Source organism: Schistocerca cancellata, chromosome 3 (assembly GCF_023864275.1).
Source record: "Schistocerca cancellata isolate TAMUIC-IGC-003103 chromosome 3, iqSchCanc2.1, whole genome shotgun sequence".
Lineage (NCBI taxonomy): Eukaryota > Metazoa > Arthropoda > Insecta > Orthoptera > Acrididae > Schistocerca > Schistocerca cancellata.
The window spans coordinates 597,734,170-597,749,067 of NC_064628.1; the positions used below are offsets into that span (position 1 = coordinate 597,734,170).

At 36.7% G+C, this 14,898-nt stretch overlaps 1 protein-coding gene across 2 annotated transcripts in view; it reads left to right on the forward strand.

Annotated features, from left to right (window-relative positions):
• Positions 1-14,898, forward strand: part of LOC126175487 (cyclic GMP-AMP synthase-like receptor) — a 287,658-nt gene that overhangs the window by 125,679 nt on the left and 147,081 nt on the right. For both annotated transcript variants that reach the window (XM_049922305.1, XM_049922307.1), the window contains exon 5: positions 7,804-7,948. In XM_049922305.1, coding sequence (XP_049778262.1) covers positions 7,804-7,948 — 145 coding nt within the window. The remainder of the gene's footprint in view (positions 1-7,803; positions 7,949-14,898) is intronic.

The following is a 14,898-nucleotide window of genomic DNA, read 5'->3' on the forward strand; positions in this document are numbered from 1 at the left end:
AAACACTTACTTAATTATAATCTTTAATTGAACAACTGTCTTTAACAATCAGTTTAGAAAAATAAGTATCAATGCAATGGACAAGGGTGGAAACTGCTGTGGGATAGTGAGAAATGATTGATAGTGCCCAGACTGCCAACACTTTTTTCATGTTGAATCTATGAAGCAACCTTCTTGGATAGAGATGTGGGTCACCTAGAAGTAGAAAAAATTTACCTGTTATAAAAGTAATACCATGTGGGTCATTTTTGACCCATACACATTTTAACACAATTTGATATTACTAACACCAGTTTTCAGATACTAAATAGTTTCTGGGTTTGCCTCGACATTATTCATGGAAGAGAAAATATTGAAATAGCAGTACAAAACAATTTAGTCATTTTCTATGCTGTTAGTGCAGTCTTCACTAAACAGTTTTCTATAGCTATGGAGATAGAAACCTCAGAATAACAATCCAAGGTACAACGTAACATCATGTGATGTAGTAAGCTCCAAAGAACTATGATCATTGAACTTTTTCAATTTTCAATTGATTTTTCAAATTTTGCTTTACTAATTCAGTTATGAACATTTAACGAAGAGAGTAATAATGCAGCCAAGGTATGAGAAAATATTGCACACAACAATAATTCTCAAGAGGCACAAAAAATATCCCTATTTTTATAGTAATTGTCTTAACTGAATCAAATAATCTCACATTTTAGTTAAAATAAGTAATGTGTAATAGGGAGGTTTATGCTTTATATTTTTTCCACAATAACAACCCACTGTTTTTTTTACACTGTACATTATCCTACCTTTTAATTATGTACAGCTATGCCTTTAAAATGTCAGGCAATTTTAACATAACAATGAAAATAATCAGTTATTGATAATATAATGTAAATGGATCAATAAAAAATCTACTCACCAAGCAGTGGCAGGGGAACACACACACAAAAGGAAAGTCTCCCCCTGACCTGGGTTTCTTGGTGACTTTTCTGAACTGTACCTCTTTACCTAAACCTCTCCACTCCTTTTCCTTCACCCCTATTCCTTCCCCTTCAACTCTTCTGCCAGAGAAAGGAGCCACTGGCTCCAAAACCTTGTGAAAGTTAAACCCTTGTGTGTTCCCCTCCTGCTGCTTGGTGAGTAGATTTTTTTTATCTATCCATTTACATTATAGACAATTTTAAAAGATTTTCATGAGGCATTATCATTTTATTGTCAGCAACAGTATTATATTTAGCCCTTCATATAAGCCATTTCATATCTAGAATAACTCTGTCTCATGCCAAGGCTGGGTAATCATGCATGTGTTAATTAAAATTCAGATATTACCAACAAGTCAGATCAATCTCAAGAACTTTATGAACATCAATAGTATAACCTTGGACCTATACTGAAGCTCAACATCTTACGTAAATTCCCTACACTTGTTTCTCAGAATCTTATACAGCATACCATCATAAACAAAAGTACACTACTTTAAAAAACAGAGCACCAATAAGCCCCTGATATGCCTACATGTCTACATCACCATCATCATTCTCATCCTCCTCCTCCTCATTACCATATAGCAGAATGTTTCATAAACCTCTACATAATAACATAACTTGCAGAATACTGCATATTTTAACTAAAAACTAGTGATGATGCATATTTTTGCTGTATGTGTATAATATTTTAAAAATTTAGATGGGCAGTCTCTAGCTGTATGTAGTTATGATGTCTCGCAGATTGACCGCAGCCTAGGACTGCGTGCAGTCACTAACTGTGAGGCCACTGTGTAGCGAAATCATTACAGAAGAGGAACAGGAACAGGCAGCCAGAGTCAATGCTCCTGAGCCCGCATCCCCGGTTAATCCCCTCCGCTGTCATACTGTACGTGTGGGCAACAATTAAATTAAACAAAGCAATCTTTTAGTCACATGTCCATTGTTTCAGTTTAGGTTTCTATTTACTTGTCCACAGTTGAACGTGTTTATGAGATGTAGTGTGTAACATATTTTTCGCCATGCCCCCCCCAAAAAAGAAATGTTTCATGGATAGCTAACCATCCTGGAACATTTACATATGACAGAATTGTTTTATATTGTCAAGTTTGGGAGAGAAACATCTCGTGCAAAAATAAGTTTCAAGTAGACCAGAAATGTCAAGACAAGTCTTTATATCACAGTAATACAGAAGAAAGGACCACAACTACAACTTCTGACAACAGCAAGTCGTAGTAGCAGGGATTTGTCCATAGGTAACCAGAAAAGTTAGCTTAACATGGATCTTTGTGAAGCATTAACTGCAAGCAATATTTGTCTTCACAAACTTACAAATCCTATCCTCAAAGGCATCCTGTGGTAATATTGCTTAAATCAAAATATACCAGATGAATCAACAATGTGTAAAAATTACTTACTGACAGTGTATGTAAATGTTCTGGAAGAAATACAAAATGAACTCGAGGACAGCATTATCTGAATTTTGATTGACAAAACTACAGATACTTGTGGCTGTTACATTGCAAATTTGATTGTTGGTGCTTTAAAAGAAGAGCCTTATTCTTCCTATTTAGTGGCCTGCAAAGAACTTGAAAAAGTAAACCATTCTACGATCACCAGACTTGTGAATGAGGGTATTGATGCAGAAGGCCCTTTACTGCTTACAAAAATGTTTTGAGTGATTGAAATATTTGGAACAGGTCTTGATAATTTATGGTTACAATAGTAGAAAAATGTAAAATAAATTGTAAATGATACTTTTGTCCAATAGTATTAATTAAAAGTTATTGCTGTTCAAGAAATTCATGACTGTATGTTGTTTTTTAAACAAAATATTACAGAGTTCTTGAGCGTGCCCTTCTGCGTGCAATATATTTCGAAGTTGGTCATGTACATACTGATTGTTTCGCTGCTATCCACTCGGATCACATCTGCTTCTTATCGACAACAATAGCAAATAAGAAACAATTCTTAAAACACCATATGTGCCACCATTTTGCAAATTTTTAGAAAATAATCCCAGAAAGGCCCCCTTGCTAACCTCTACAAGAAAGTATTCAGAAAATGATATCAGCATTCTAAATGTACTGATTTTTCACTTGGCAGATGCTCTTTCTTGTAATTGATATGCACAGGTTTGACTTTGAGATATAATGCTCGCATTAACTACCATGTTTTTTTTATTATTTGATCTTGCATATAATCTGGTCTCTAATAATAATAAATCAAATATTTTAAACCAACAAATATATATTTTAATGTGATAGCTGATCTTTCATGTATCATACCTGACTATAATCTTTAACTTTGCATTGGTATGAAAAATGTCACTTTTCATTCTCGCTCTCTCTCACAAAGACACCACAGTAGTAACTGAAGTAACATAGCTTAGAAAAATCCTAAATTTTTATTCCTCTTAAACACTTTTTGTCCACTAAGACACTACCAGTATATTTTTTGGTGTTGCTAACACTAGGTGACTATAATCACAATAAACAGTAACATTTTCTCAGTCTGTCTTTCCTATATGAAAAACTTCAATTTTTTTAAAAACATGTATGTAAGTTTACCAACATGACTGTAATTTCAAATCCATTTTTGTTCATCTAGCACAAAACAGCAGTTATGTCTGGTTCATGCAAACAGTATGAAATTCACAAAGAATGAATGTTAAAAAAAAGAAACATAAATAATATTTCATATACAAGAATAAGCTTAACATATTTTCAGTTCCTTAGAAATATTTTTGATTCAATACATTTAATCAGATCATCTGCCGTGTGAGAATCAGATCATCTGGCCTCTGGTTAACTACATGATTATTAGACTAGTAAAAAGGAGAAGATCAGTTGATAGTGAGAGATAGTTACAAAAAGATATAGAGATGAGAAACATAAGGTGACAAAATACTGCAAGAGCTTATGCTCCTGTGTTAGTTAAGTTCATATCTCATTCAGCTCTTTTGATCCATTGAGGGGACTATTGTTAAGGTTCATTTATACTGTTTTGTTTTCTCTGATTTCTATTTTTAGCACCTGTTGCCTAAATCATCATCTAAGCTTCCTTTCCCAAACACTGTTCATGACTCTGTACCATAAAGTACTGCCAGTAATTCTGTCAGCACAAATTTCAAATTGCAAAATGGTTTGAACTCTCCTAGCACTATAGTTCTCACAGTGCTCTGGTATAGGTTAAGTCTTGTTAGTGTAGCTGGTTGTCATCAAAAAGTTATGAGTGTTGCTTTCCTTGCACACTTGTCCTATGTAAGTTTCTGCTTTAGTTCATATTTGCTTCTATAATGTTTCTTCAAAAATATCTGAAGTTGCAGTGTTTTTTATCTTAGGTGAGTTCACAGATTTTAAAGTTTCCGGTACCACAGAAATGTCAGTGTGTCTTTCAATTAAAAAGATCTTCACTGACTGCAGGTCTAACTTCAGAAGTTATTCTTTCTGTTATACTGCACATTCTTTCTATTATACTGCACAAAGTTGCTGAGTCGCAGATAGGCACAACAAAAAGATTCTCACACTTACAGCTTTCTGCCATTAAGGTCTTCATCAACAATAGACAGACATATGCTCTCTATCTCTCTCTCTCTCTCTCTCTCTCTCTCTCTCTCTCTCTCTCCCTCTCACACACACACACACACACACACACACAACTGCAGTCTCAGGTAACTCAAAAGACCTTAACGGCCGAAAGCTATAAGTGCGAGAGTCTTTTTGTTGTGCCTAACTGTGACTCAGCATCTCCACTATATGGTGAGTAGCAACTTTCCTTCTCTAAAATTGTTATTTTCCATCCTGGATTTTCCATTGTTTGATACTGTTCAAAGAAACACTTGTTTCTGTTACTAGTTTGTTCATTACTAGCCTTTATGGTGGATTCATTTCCCCCCCAATCTAGATCCTATTTTTCAAACCTTAAGCTTGAGTTGTGACTGTTCTCTTTCGCTGTGCCTTGTCATTCCGTTTCTGTTGCATGTTTCATAATTCTTCTAATATATAATTTAAAAAAATCAGTCTGATCTGGCTTTTCATGGACTGATGTCACTTAAATTTTCAAAAACATCTTGGCTTTCATCTACAACCCTCTCCATTGCTTCACTATTTCTTTACTGTTCATGTTCACTCGGTTATAAAGTACCTTATTTAAAAAATTAAAATTTTACTAATTTGCCAGTATTTCGTTAGTCTTGTGCTATGATATTCAAAATTATTTTTGTTTATTTTTATTTACTTGTAGTCCATGTAAGCTCAAAGTTCCTTTGCAGCTTCCAAATGCAAATCAGTGTTCCTTCAGCGTCCAGATTCTTTGTTTCTTCACAATATTTTGCATACATAATTTTAACTTGAGTACTGAAAATTTCTTTTTGTGTCATTTCCCAGTAATAGAAAAACTACTAATACTCCAGCCACAATAGTCTATAATCCAGGCAGCAGCCCATATGAATGGCGCACTTCTCTTACTATACACAGTTAAACATACCACACATTGGTATAATACCATGTATTTATATGTCTAAAAGTAAAAGCATAGCTAAGTGTTGTAGACTCAAGGTATGACATTAATCCCAGCTGATGCTCACACATATGATGCACCTCTCTTTTTATATATCCTTTAAAACATAAATTTTATAAACATTGCTTAAGAAGTAAATTGCTTTAAAGCACTGTATTTGTAAGTCCAAGAGTAGTAATGGCGAACAGTATTAAAAATTTCACGTAGCTTCCTTAAGCAGTTTTTAAATGACACAGGTTGGAGTACATTCTTCAATGATAAATCATTATTTATTAGCCCTTCCACATGATATTATTCAAAGCAATATTATTGTACCTGGGAGTGAGGGCATTTTGGTTGGCTTATTGTGAGTGAGCACATAATTGGGGTTGATAGTATATACACAACTAACATGAAAGCATTGGCAGTATGATGCAGTCTCCTTAGTCACCATTGTGTTTGTTTATTGTAATGTCATGATGTGTTTATGTTGGTGGCCAAGTACAATAATATGGTGCTGATTAGTTTTAAACATATGCTGATTAGTGTTAAACATATATTTTCATAGTGTTGCAGACAAAAATCAAAATATACTGTACTTTTTTTGTCTGTATCCATTTCCAGAAAAGTTCCCTAGATGTTAATCTAAATTATGTCAAAATGGTGTAAAACTAAAAGAGACTGAAAAAATTGCCACCAAATGAATACAATATAGGATGTGTAACTGTTTTAGAAAAATTCAGAACAACCAATAGTCAAATTAATAATAGGATAACTTCCATTTTCTGGATCGTTTAACAAGTGTAAGTCACATATCTTTTCCAAAGATATGTATGTATTTAAAGATTTTTAGTAACAATAACAAATGGCAAATGTTACAAAATTTATTAATAAAAAATTAAAAAACCTCCTGTTGCGTTGTAATATCAATTACATATCAGTTTTAAAGATTTAAAAATGTAAACAAGAATATATGTTTTGTCTGCATTTAAAACTGATTGGTAAAAATACCAAAGCAAAATTAATGAAGACTCATTTTTAAGTATTTAGTGTTGATTATTTCCCCAGCTAATTTTCATAATTTGAGATCAAAGTTTGAAAATATATTGATATTTAAATGAAAAATTATATGTATGGAAAAACTGTTCCAAACAACCATAAAAATTCAAAAACATTCACAAACATGGATTACATAATTTACTTATGAAAACCAATCCACATCTGGCCAAAATGTAAGTGGTATCATATAGTTCATTAATCAAGCACAAATTCTGATAGCACTAGATTCATTATAACTTCTTGTATCACTTCACGTGTCAGTCTCTAACAGTTTCCCTTCTAAATTACTTCCAGAAGAATGTAAGGAAACAGTCCAACACAAAAGGAAACAGTCCAACACAAATGACAAAATTATGCCCCAGGAAAAACATGATTGTGAGTGCTAAATGCATGCAGAAAATAAATTTAGTGTGTCTGTAGCACATTCTTTCCTGGAAGCTGAATACCTGCCATGGAACAGCAACTAGTTGCTAAATTATTATGAAATGTGGCTGTGTTTAACATGGTAGTGTGGACCCTTTACATTATTTATTTTTCTTACATGGAGCTTAGTTTATGTAACTTTAGAATGTCATCAGTGAATATATATTTTGTTCCATTTGCATATTATACTTTCACTTTTCTGTGATATTCCTGCTTGGCTAGGGCACAGAAAAAACACAAAATTAATTGATACTGAACACTAAATCTAAATTTAGAATATGGATTTATTCATCTTGTAACATACACATTAGTCATCAGATTAAAGTTCAAATAAAAAATTCACTTGCACCAAAACATAGCTCATGAGCTGGAGCAGCATTCTGAAGTTAATATATTTTTTTCCTGAGAGAGAAGTAAAATTTAGATAATAATATAATTGACAAAGAACACTGTGATTAAATTATCTGTTTACTCTTCGCCAACCCACATGTTCTGTTTCTTATTAGAGTTCCTAACTATGAATGTTTTAGCGGCTAACTGCATCTGCATGGAAGCTTCGATTCCCTTGTTATTTTACAGCTAGTGAAGGATGCTGAAGAAATAAATATTTGCTTCCAGCCATACTTAGTGCATTTTTTTAAAATCTACCTTTGCATTGTGTAATATTGTGTGTGTGCGTGTGCATATGCGTGTGTGTGTGTGTGTGTGTGTGTGTGTGTGTCGTTGCGTAAAACAATTGGGGGAGAGGAGGCGTCACAGTAAGAGTGTTATGTAGAATGTTAATTATTTCATGAATTTTGTTTTAATTTGACTAGTGATGTAACATTATGTATAAATTTTGCAGAAAGGCAGAGGCCAAAAAGCAAGTGAAGAAATGGACAGATGCTGAAGGATTTTTCTCAAGATATAAAGTGAATCAGTGGATGCAGAGTGTTGTTGACAAAGCATTAAGAGCATATGAGCAAAATTATAACCAAAAGATATATAAGGTAAGTAAGTTCTACAGAAGAAAAACAATGTGGTAACTTGAGGATGGTTGGACACACACACACACACACACACACACACACACACACACACACACACACACACACACACTGAATGACAGAAAAGAAGTGAAGTACTCAGAAAATGTGATTGGATGCTAATGTAACTTTGTATATATACACAAACCATTGGCAGATGTGTAAATGATTAGATTTGCAGTTCTCTGTGACATAGAATGGTTAGCACAGTGAATGAATGTTGTTCATGTTCAATATTGTTACCAGGCCTGGTATGATATGTGAGGTATGCGAGCAGCAGCAGTTGTAGAGTGATCACTGCGAAGTACACAGACATGCAGCATACTCATATGAGACATCATTATCAGCACCTGACAGAGTTTTAAAGGGGCCTAATTGTGGGTCTCAATTTGGTCAGCTAGTAGAATCATGCAATATCCAGATTTGTAAGGCATCCAGTGTGACAGTGGCCTGATGTTGGACTGCATTGGAACATGAAGGCAGGCATCTCTGTGGTCAAGGTTCTGGTTGACCACATCTGATCACAAGGGAGAATCACCATATTAAGCACCAAGCACATCATAATCTCATTACATCTGTATCTTTCATCTGAGAACAGGTAATGGACTCACTGCAACACTGCATCATCCCCCAGCATTGCTTAGGGACTAACAGCAGCTGTACAAGGGAATTAATGTTCTGTCTATAGGCTACCATTAACACCAAAATACATATAGCATGAATTGCTGATGACTGGTAATTTATTGGGTTCAGTAATGAATTGCAGTTTTGTGCTACTTTGGATGACCATCTTGGACAAGTATTCCAGTGACATGGGGTAGGTTCCATTTTTCCAATGCTACTGGAAAAGCACAGCAGTGTTACTCCTGCTGTCATGGTAAGGGAGCAATTGGGTATAACTTCAGGCCATGGCTTGTAGTAATTGAGGAAACTCTGATGACGTAAGAGTACATCACGGACATTCTGTGTTAGCTCTCATGTGTCAGTATCGTTGTACCATTTTTCAATTTGACGCCCATCCCCTTAACTGAGTGGTGTGTGTGGCTGACTGCATGCTATGGACCTGACCAGGTCTGAGATTTTATCCGCTTGGGGACTGGGTGTCATGTTATCGTCATTATCATTTTATCATCATTAACATGCAAGTTGCTGAAGTGGCATCAAATAAAAAGACTTGCATTGGGAGGCCAAACGGCCCCATTAGGCATCTCCTGGCCAATAGTATCATACAATCATTTCATTTCAATGTAACAATGCTTGTCCACACAAAGCACTTGTCTCTGTGAACTGTCTGCATGATAATGAGGTAATCCCATGGCCAGCAAGATCAGTCCCCAATAGAACTGATGTTCATGTAAATCAGTCACTATCACTGAATAACAAGCAACACTGGAAGGACTTGCACCTATGGTCTATTGCCATACACTCATGTTTGCTGCCGAAGAGATGGCTTAGTGGCAGGTCCCGTGCGTGCATAAATTTAATGCTCTGTAGTGTCATTGGATGATGTCTCTGGACATGGGTTCCTATCCTGAATTTGATCCTCAAGATGCCCTCTACAACACCTCAAAGTTGTAGGTACCGTATTGTTACATCCTGTATGTAATACGGAAAACTTGCACTAACTAATCGAGAGAATTGTGAGAAACTGGTATGTTATTTCTCTAATCTCCTTCACCACCATGAGTCTTAAACAAGATTACCTATACAGGATTGCCCCTCCATTCACCCAGAATCATTCCCATCAACATATGAAGAGATCCACAAACACATACTTGAACTAAACAATAACAGGACATCCAGTGAAGATGGTGTCATTGCAGAACTACCAAAGAACCTTGGATCAAAATTTGTACAGGTACTTACACAAATAACCACAACCATCTGGCAAACAGAAAAACTTCCTGATGACTAGAAATGTGAACATATCCATTCGCTGCACAACAAAGGAAGTACTGTGAATGTGAACAGCTAGCCCCTCCAACAACTCACATACAAAATTCTCTCATCATGCTTTCCCCAGGAACAATTAGAACACAAAATTGGTGAGTACCAGACAGGCATCTGCCCCAGTTATTCATGCACTGAACAATTCTTCAATCTGCAAACAATTCTAAAATACAAAACCATCAGAAATGCTACAGTCATTTGCACTTTCACAGATTTCAAGACAGTGTATGATTCCATTGACTGAAAATCAGTGTTCAACTTCTTAGAAGAATTAAGACTTGCCCCAAAAATATTATGGCTAATCAAACAGATACTGGCTGACACAAGATTGAAACTTAAATTCGTGAGTGAAATCTATGATCCCCTAATCATCAAAACTAGAGTAACATTCAGTTATCCTCATCATTGTGCAGGTTAGTCCAGACAAAGTAATGGGGGTATGGGAAAGAACTGAAAATCCAAGGACTCTGGAACCAACCTGGTGAGGATGGACCTGGGACAAAGTTAGCTTTTACAGACAACCTAGCCATATGCTTATTTAATGAAGCAACAGCAAAAAAACAAATAAAATTGCTTAAAGCACTCACAAAGAAGGTTGACCTTCAAATATCTTTCCAGAAGTCTTTTTCTGCTGAAAATTAACCATACAAAAATTAAACACAAAATACAGCAAGATAAATGGAGTTGCACATTGCAAATATCTTGATGAAATCCTCAAATCTGTAAGAGAACAGAAAATCTCACAGTAAACTCAAGTACAAAAAATGAAGAGATCATATGGCAAGACTCTGGATATATACTGGATTGAACAAAATTCCATTTACGGACATCAATGACAGGTTCCTGACACTAAAACAAGAAAATAAGTCTACCGTATTTACTCGAATCTAAGCCGCACTTTTTTTCCGGTTTTCGTAATCCAAAAAACCGCCTGCGGCTTAGAATCGAGTGCAAAGCAAGCGGAAGTTATGAAAAATGTTGGTACGTGCCACCACAACTAACTTCTGCCGTCAAATATATGTAGCGCTACGCGGGCATGCTTTGTAGGCACAAAGATAAATACTGGCGCCAAAACCTCTGCGTCAGTAAATATTTTTTTTAAAAAAAAGTGGAAAACGAGCTTTTTTTCTCCGCCGCGAGTTTCGACCACTGCATTTTCATACATTATCCAATGAAGTAAATACAAATTCCGTATTGTTCATCTTCGAATGTAGCACAATTTCAGTGTACTACGAAAATCTGACTGGCAAGACTGACTGGGATGTTTGTCAATATGGCCAACTCTACGTTCTGAATTTTTTCCTATCTGTGACAAGAGATGGTTGCTAATCGGAACCTGATGAAATTTGAATCACATACAGTATTCTCTTCACCATAAGAATAATACCAATATAAACATTTTGCCATGTATTCTTTCGTGTTTGTTGCTATCTCATTTAAATCCTGTCTGCCTAATAAACTACGAAACTAGAGTGAGACAACAGCAAACGCGGAAGAATATACGTATCGTGTCATGTTTATATTCGTATTATTCTTATGCCTAATAGTGATACAGTCAGAAATGAAGCACGGCAAGTGACTAGATTTTTAAATCTAAGATGACTAATTTCTGTGCAGAATTTGATGTAATAAAGAAGCGGCCGCAAAGATTTTCAAACAGGGAAAATTTTCGCCTAACTCTCGTTAACATGTTCTATCATACGCAGTCTATTATTTGATTCTTGTTGATCATTATCAAAGAAAGCAGCAGTGTAAGTAACGTCTCTTGTCATTGTTTCGCTAATGAGATGATTCCCCCCCCCCCCCTCTCTCTCTCTCTCTCTCTCTCTCTCTCTCTCTTTTTTTTTTTTTTTTTTTTAATTGTACGCGGCGGTAGCGCGCACAAAAGCAAGCCATGCCGCGAGCCGCAACAGGCCGTAAACACGCACTATCAGAATGCGACAAACAATGCATGACACAGTGCAGTAATGCATTTTCAGCTTAAGAGTGACGCAAACACCTATAACAAAGAAAACGGCACTTATCAGATCAAAGCAAAATAAGAAATCGATTCAAACCAGACGAAGCACGTGAAAAAGGAAGGGTACCCGTATAAATACGGATGGAGTGCCTGACGCATAGCAATGGCTACGTGGTAAAGCTTAACTGCTAAGGTTACGACTCGAACCAAACTACTGTAGCTGTATCGTCATTCGTTCAACCTAAATTGTGTCTCATATTACAATGAACCAGCTTTGTATCGATTTGGAGGTGCGGCCTAAAACTTTTCTCCCCCCTCGAATTTCGAGTCTCAAATTTCAGGTGCGGCTTAGATTCGGGATTTTTTTTTTTCCTTTATTTGGAGTCATTTTTCAGGTGCGGCTTAGATTCGAGTGCGGCTTAGACTCGAGTAAATACGGTAGTAAACATGGGCTGTAAACTGCATACCTTGAGAGCTATAAGCACTTCTTCAAAACTATGAAACACATTTCTTCTACTGCAAGCTGTTTGATTTGCATATTTTGGAGGGGGTAGTATGAAACAAAACCAGAAAAAAATGTCCAGTAAACATGGCCTCTAAAATTCATACCGAAGATCGATAAGCATTTGTTCAATAGGAGAGATGTGTTTCATAGCAGCAAAGATGAGCATGTTCTCATAGCTCTTAAAGTATGCATTTTAGAGCCCATATTTACTGGACATTTTTCATGTTTTGACAATTTTGACATGTGGCGAAGTAATCAGCATGTTAGCTGATGATGTTGATACCAGGCAGTGACATTAAGAATTTGTGAGGCAAGTGTACAACAGTTAGGGCTGTCAGATGCCTTACTAACATGCAAACTACTGTAAGCTACATGACGGAGCGTACTTGACATTTTACCACTCATTAGGGTTTCTTCCCATTCCATTTGCGTTTAGAGCATGGAAAAATGGTTTCTTAAATGCCTCTGTGCACTATGTCCCAACAGGAGTGTTATGTACATGGTTGTAATATATTCCAAAATCCCTCACTAAATACTGCCTCTTGAACATTGTAAGTAGGGTTTCAGAGTGTGACTAATACTAGCATCAAATATTTGCCTGTTGAAGTTATTCACCATTTTTGTGATGATATTCCAAGAGTCAAACAATCCTGTGCCAATTTGAAGTGCCTTTCTTTGCATATGCAATGTTGAAGGAAGGCATCATTCGCTCTTCCAGTAGTCAATGTTATAGTGCTGATGCCCATGCAGAGGACCCTTAATGCTAGAACAGTGGCAGATCATTATCCTGTACCCTTATTAAGAGACTAGCAGTATGCCTTATGTGGCACAACTATCGCTAATGTGCTATACTGTGCCAAGGACTACTCACAAATTCATGTGGCTGTAGATATGACACCAATTGGACTCTGTGAGAGTTGGTTCATGACATTCAGCTTATGAAATGATGCACTGCCTTGGCAGAGGTTTGCACACAGAGGTGACAAAACTCATGAGATAGCGATATGCACATTTAAAGACAGTGTAGTATCACATACACAAGGTATAAAAGATCAGTGCATTGGCAGAGGTATCATTTGTACTGAGGTGGTTCATGTGAAAAGGCTTTGACATGATTATGGATGCTCCATGGGAATTAACAAACTTTGAATGCAGGGATCAATGACCTCATCAGTTTGGTCCGTTAGGTATTCACATACATTTGAATGCAGAATGGTACTTGGAGCTAGATGCATGGGGCACTCCACTTCATAAATCATTAAGGAATTCGATATTCAGAGATCCACAGTGTCAAGAATGCGCTGAGAATACTAAATTTCAGGAATTACTCCTCACCATAGACAACTTAGTGGCCGACAGGCTTCACTTAACAACTGAGAGCAATGGTTTTTGTGAAGGGTTGTCAGCACTAACAGAGAAGCAACACTGCATGAAATAGCTGCAGAAATCATTGTGGGACATATGACAAATGTTTCCATTAGTACAGTGTGGTGAAATTTGGTAGCAATGGGCAATGGCAGCAGATGACTGGCATGAGTGCCTTTGCTAACAGCAAAACATAATCTGCAGCATCTCTCCTGTGCTCGTGATCATATTGGTTGGACCCTAGATGGCTGTAAAACTGTGGCCTGGTCAGGTGAGTCCCAATTTCAGTTGGCAAGAGCTGGTGGTAGGGCTCGAGTGTGGCACAGATGCCATGAAGCCATGGACCCTGTGCAAACTGGTGGTGGCTTCATAATTGTGTGGGATGTCATTACACGGAATGGGCTGGGTCTTCTGGTCCAACTTAACTGATCATTGACTGCAATGGCTGTTTTTGGATACGTGGAGACCATTTACAGCCATTCATGGACTTCATGTTCCCAAACAACGACGGAATTTTTTTCGATGACAATGTGTCATGTCACTGGGTCACAATTGCTCACGTAAGGTTTGAAGAATACTCTGGACAGTTCGAGTGAATGAATTGGCCATCCAGATCACCTGATGTGAATCCCATTGAATAATTATGGAACATAGTGAAGAGGTCAATTAATGCACAAAATCCTGCACCACCAACACTAGAGGCGCCATGTTTCAGTATTTCTGCAGAGGACTTCCAACAACTTGTTGAGTCCAAGCCACATTGAGTTTCTGCACTGTGCCACGCAAAATGAAGTCCAACATGATATTACTATGTATCCCATGATATCTGTCACCTCAGTGTAGATTTAGTGCTATAAGGTTTGCCCTATCGCTTCAAGTACCTTGATGACATCCTTGTTTTTTCAGCCATGGCAGTAGTACACCAACTGCACTTAGTAAAAATCATTAGAGACTTGGACAAATAATTGATTGTATTAAACACTGCTAGGTTTGTTTATAGGCAACAAGAGATCAATTTTTTTAGGCCACCTGATTTCACCAGCAGGGTTTTTACTGGTGCTAGAAAAAGTAGAAGCAGTATGGAAGATTCCATGGCTGGAAACCGCAAAAGAACTGTGGTGCTTTCTGGCAATT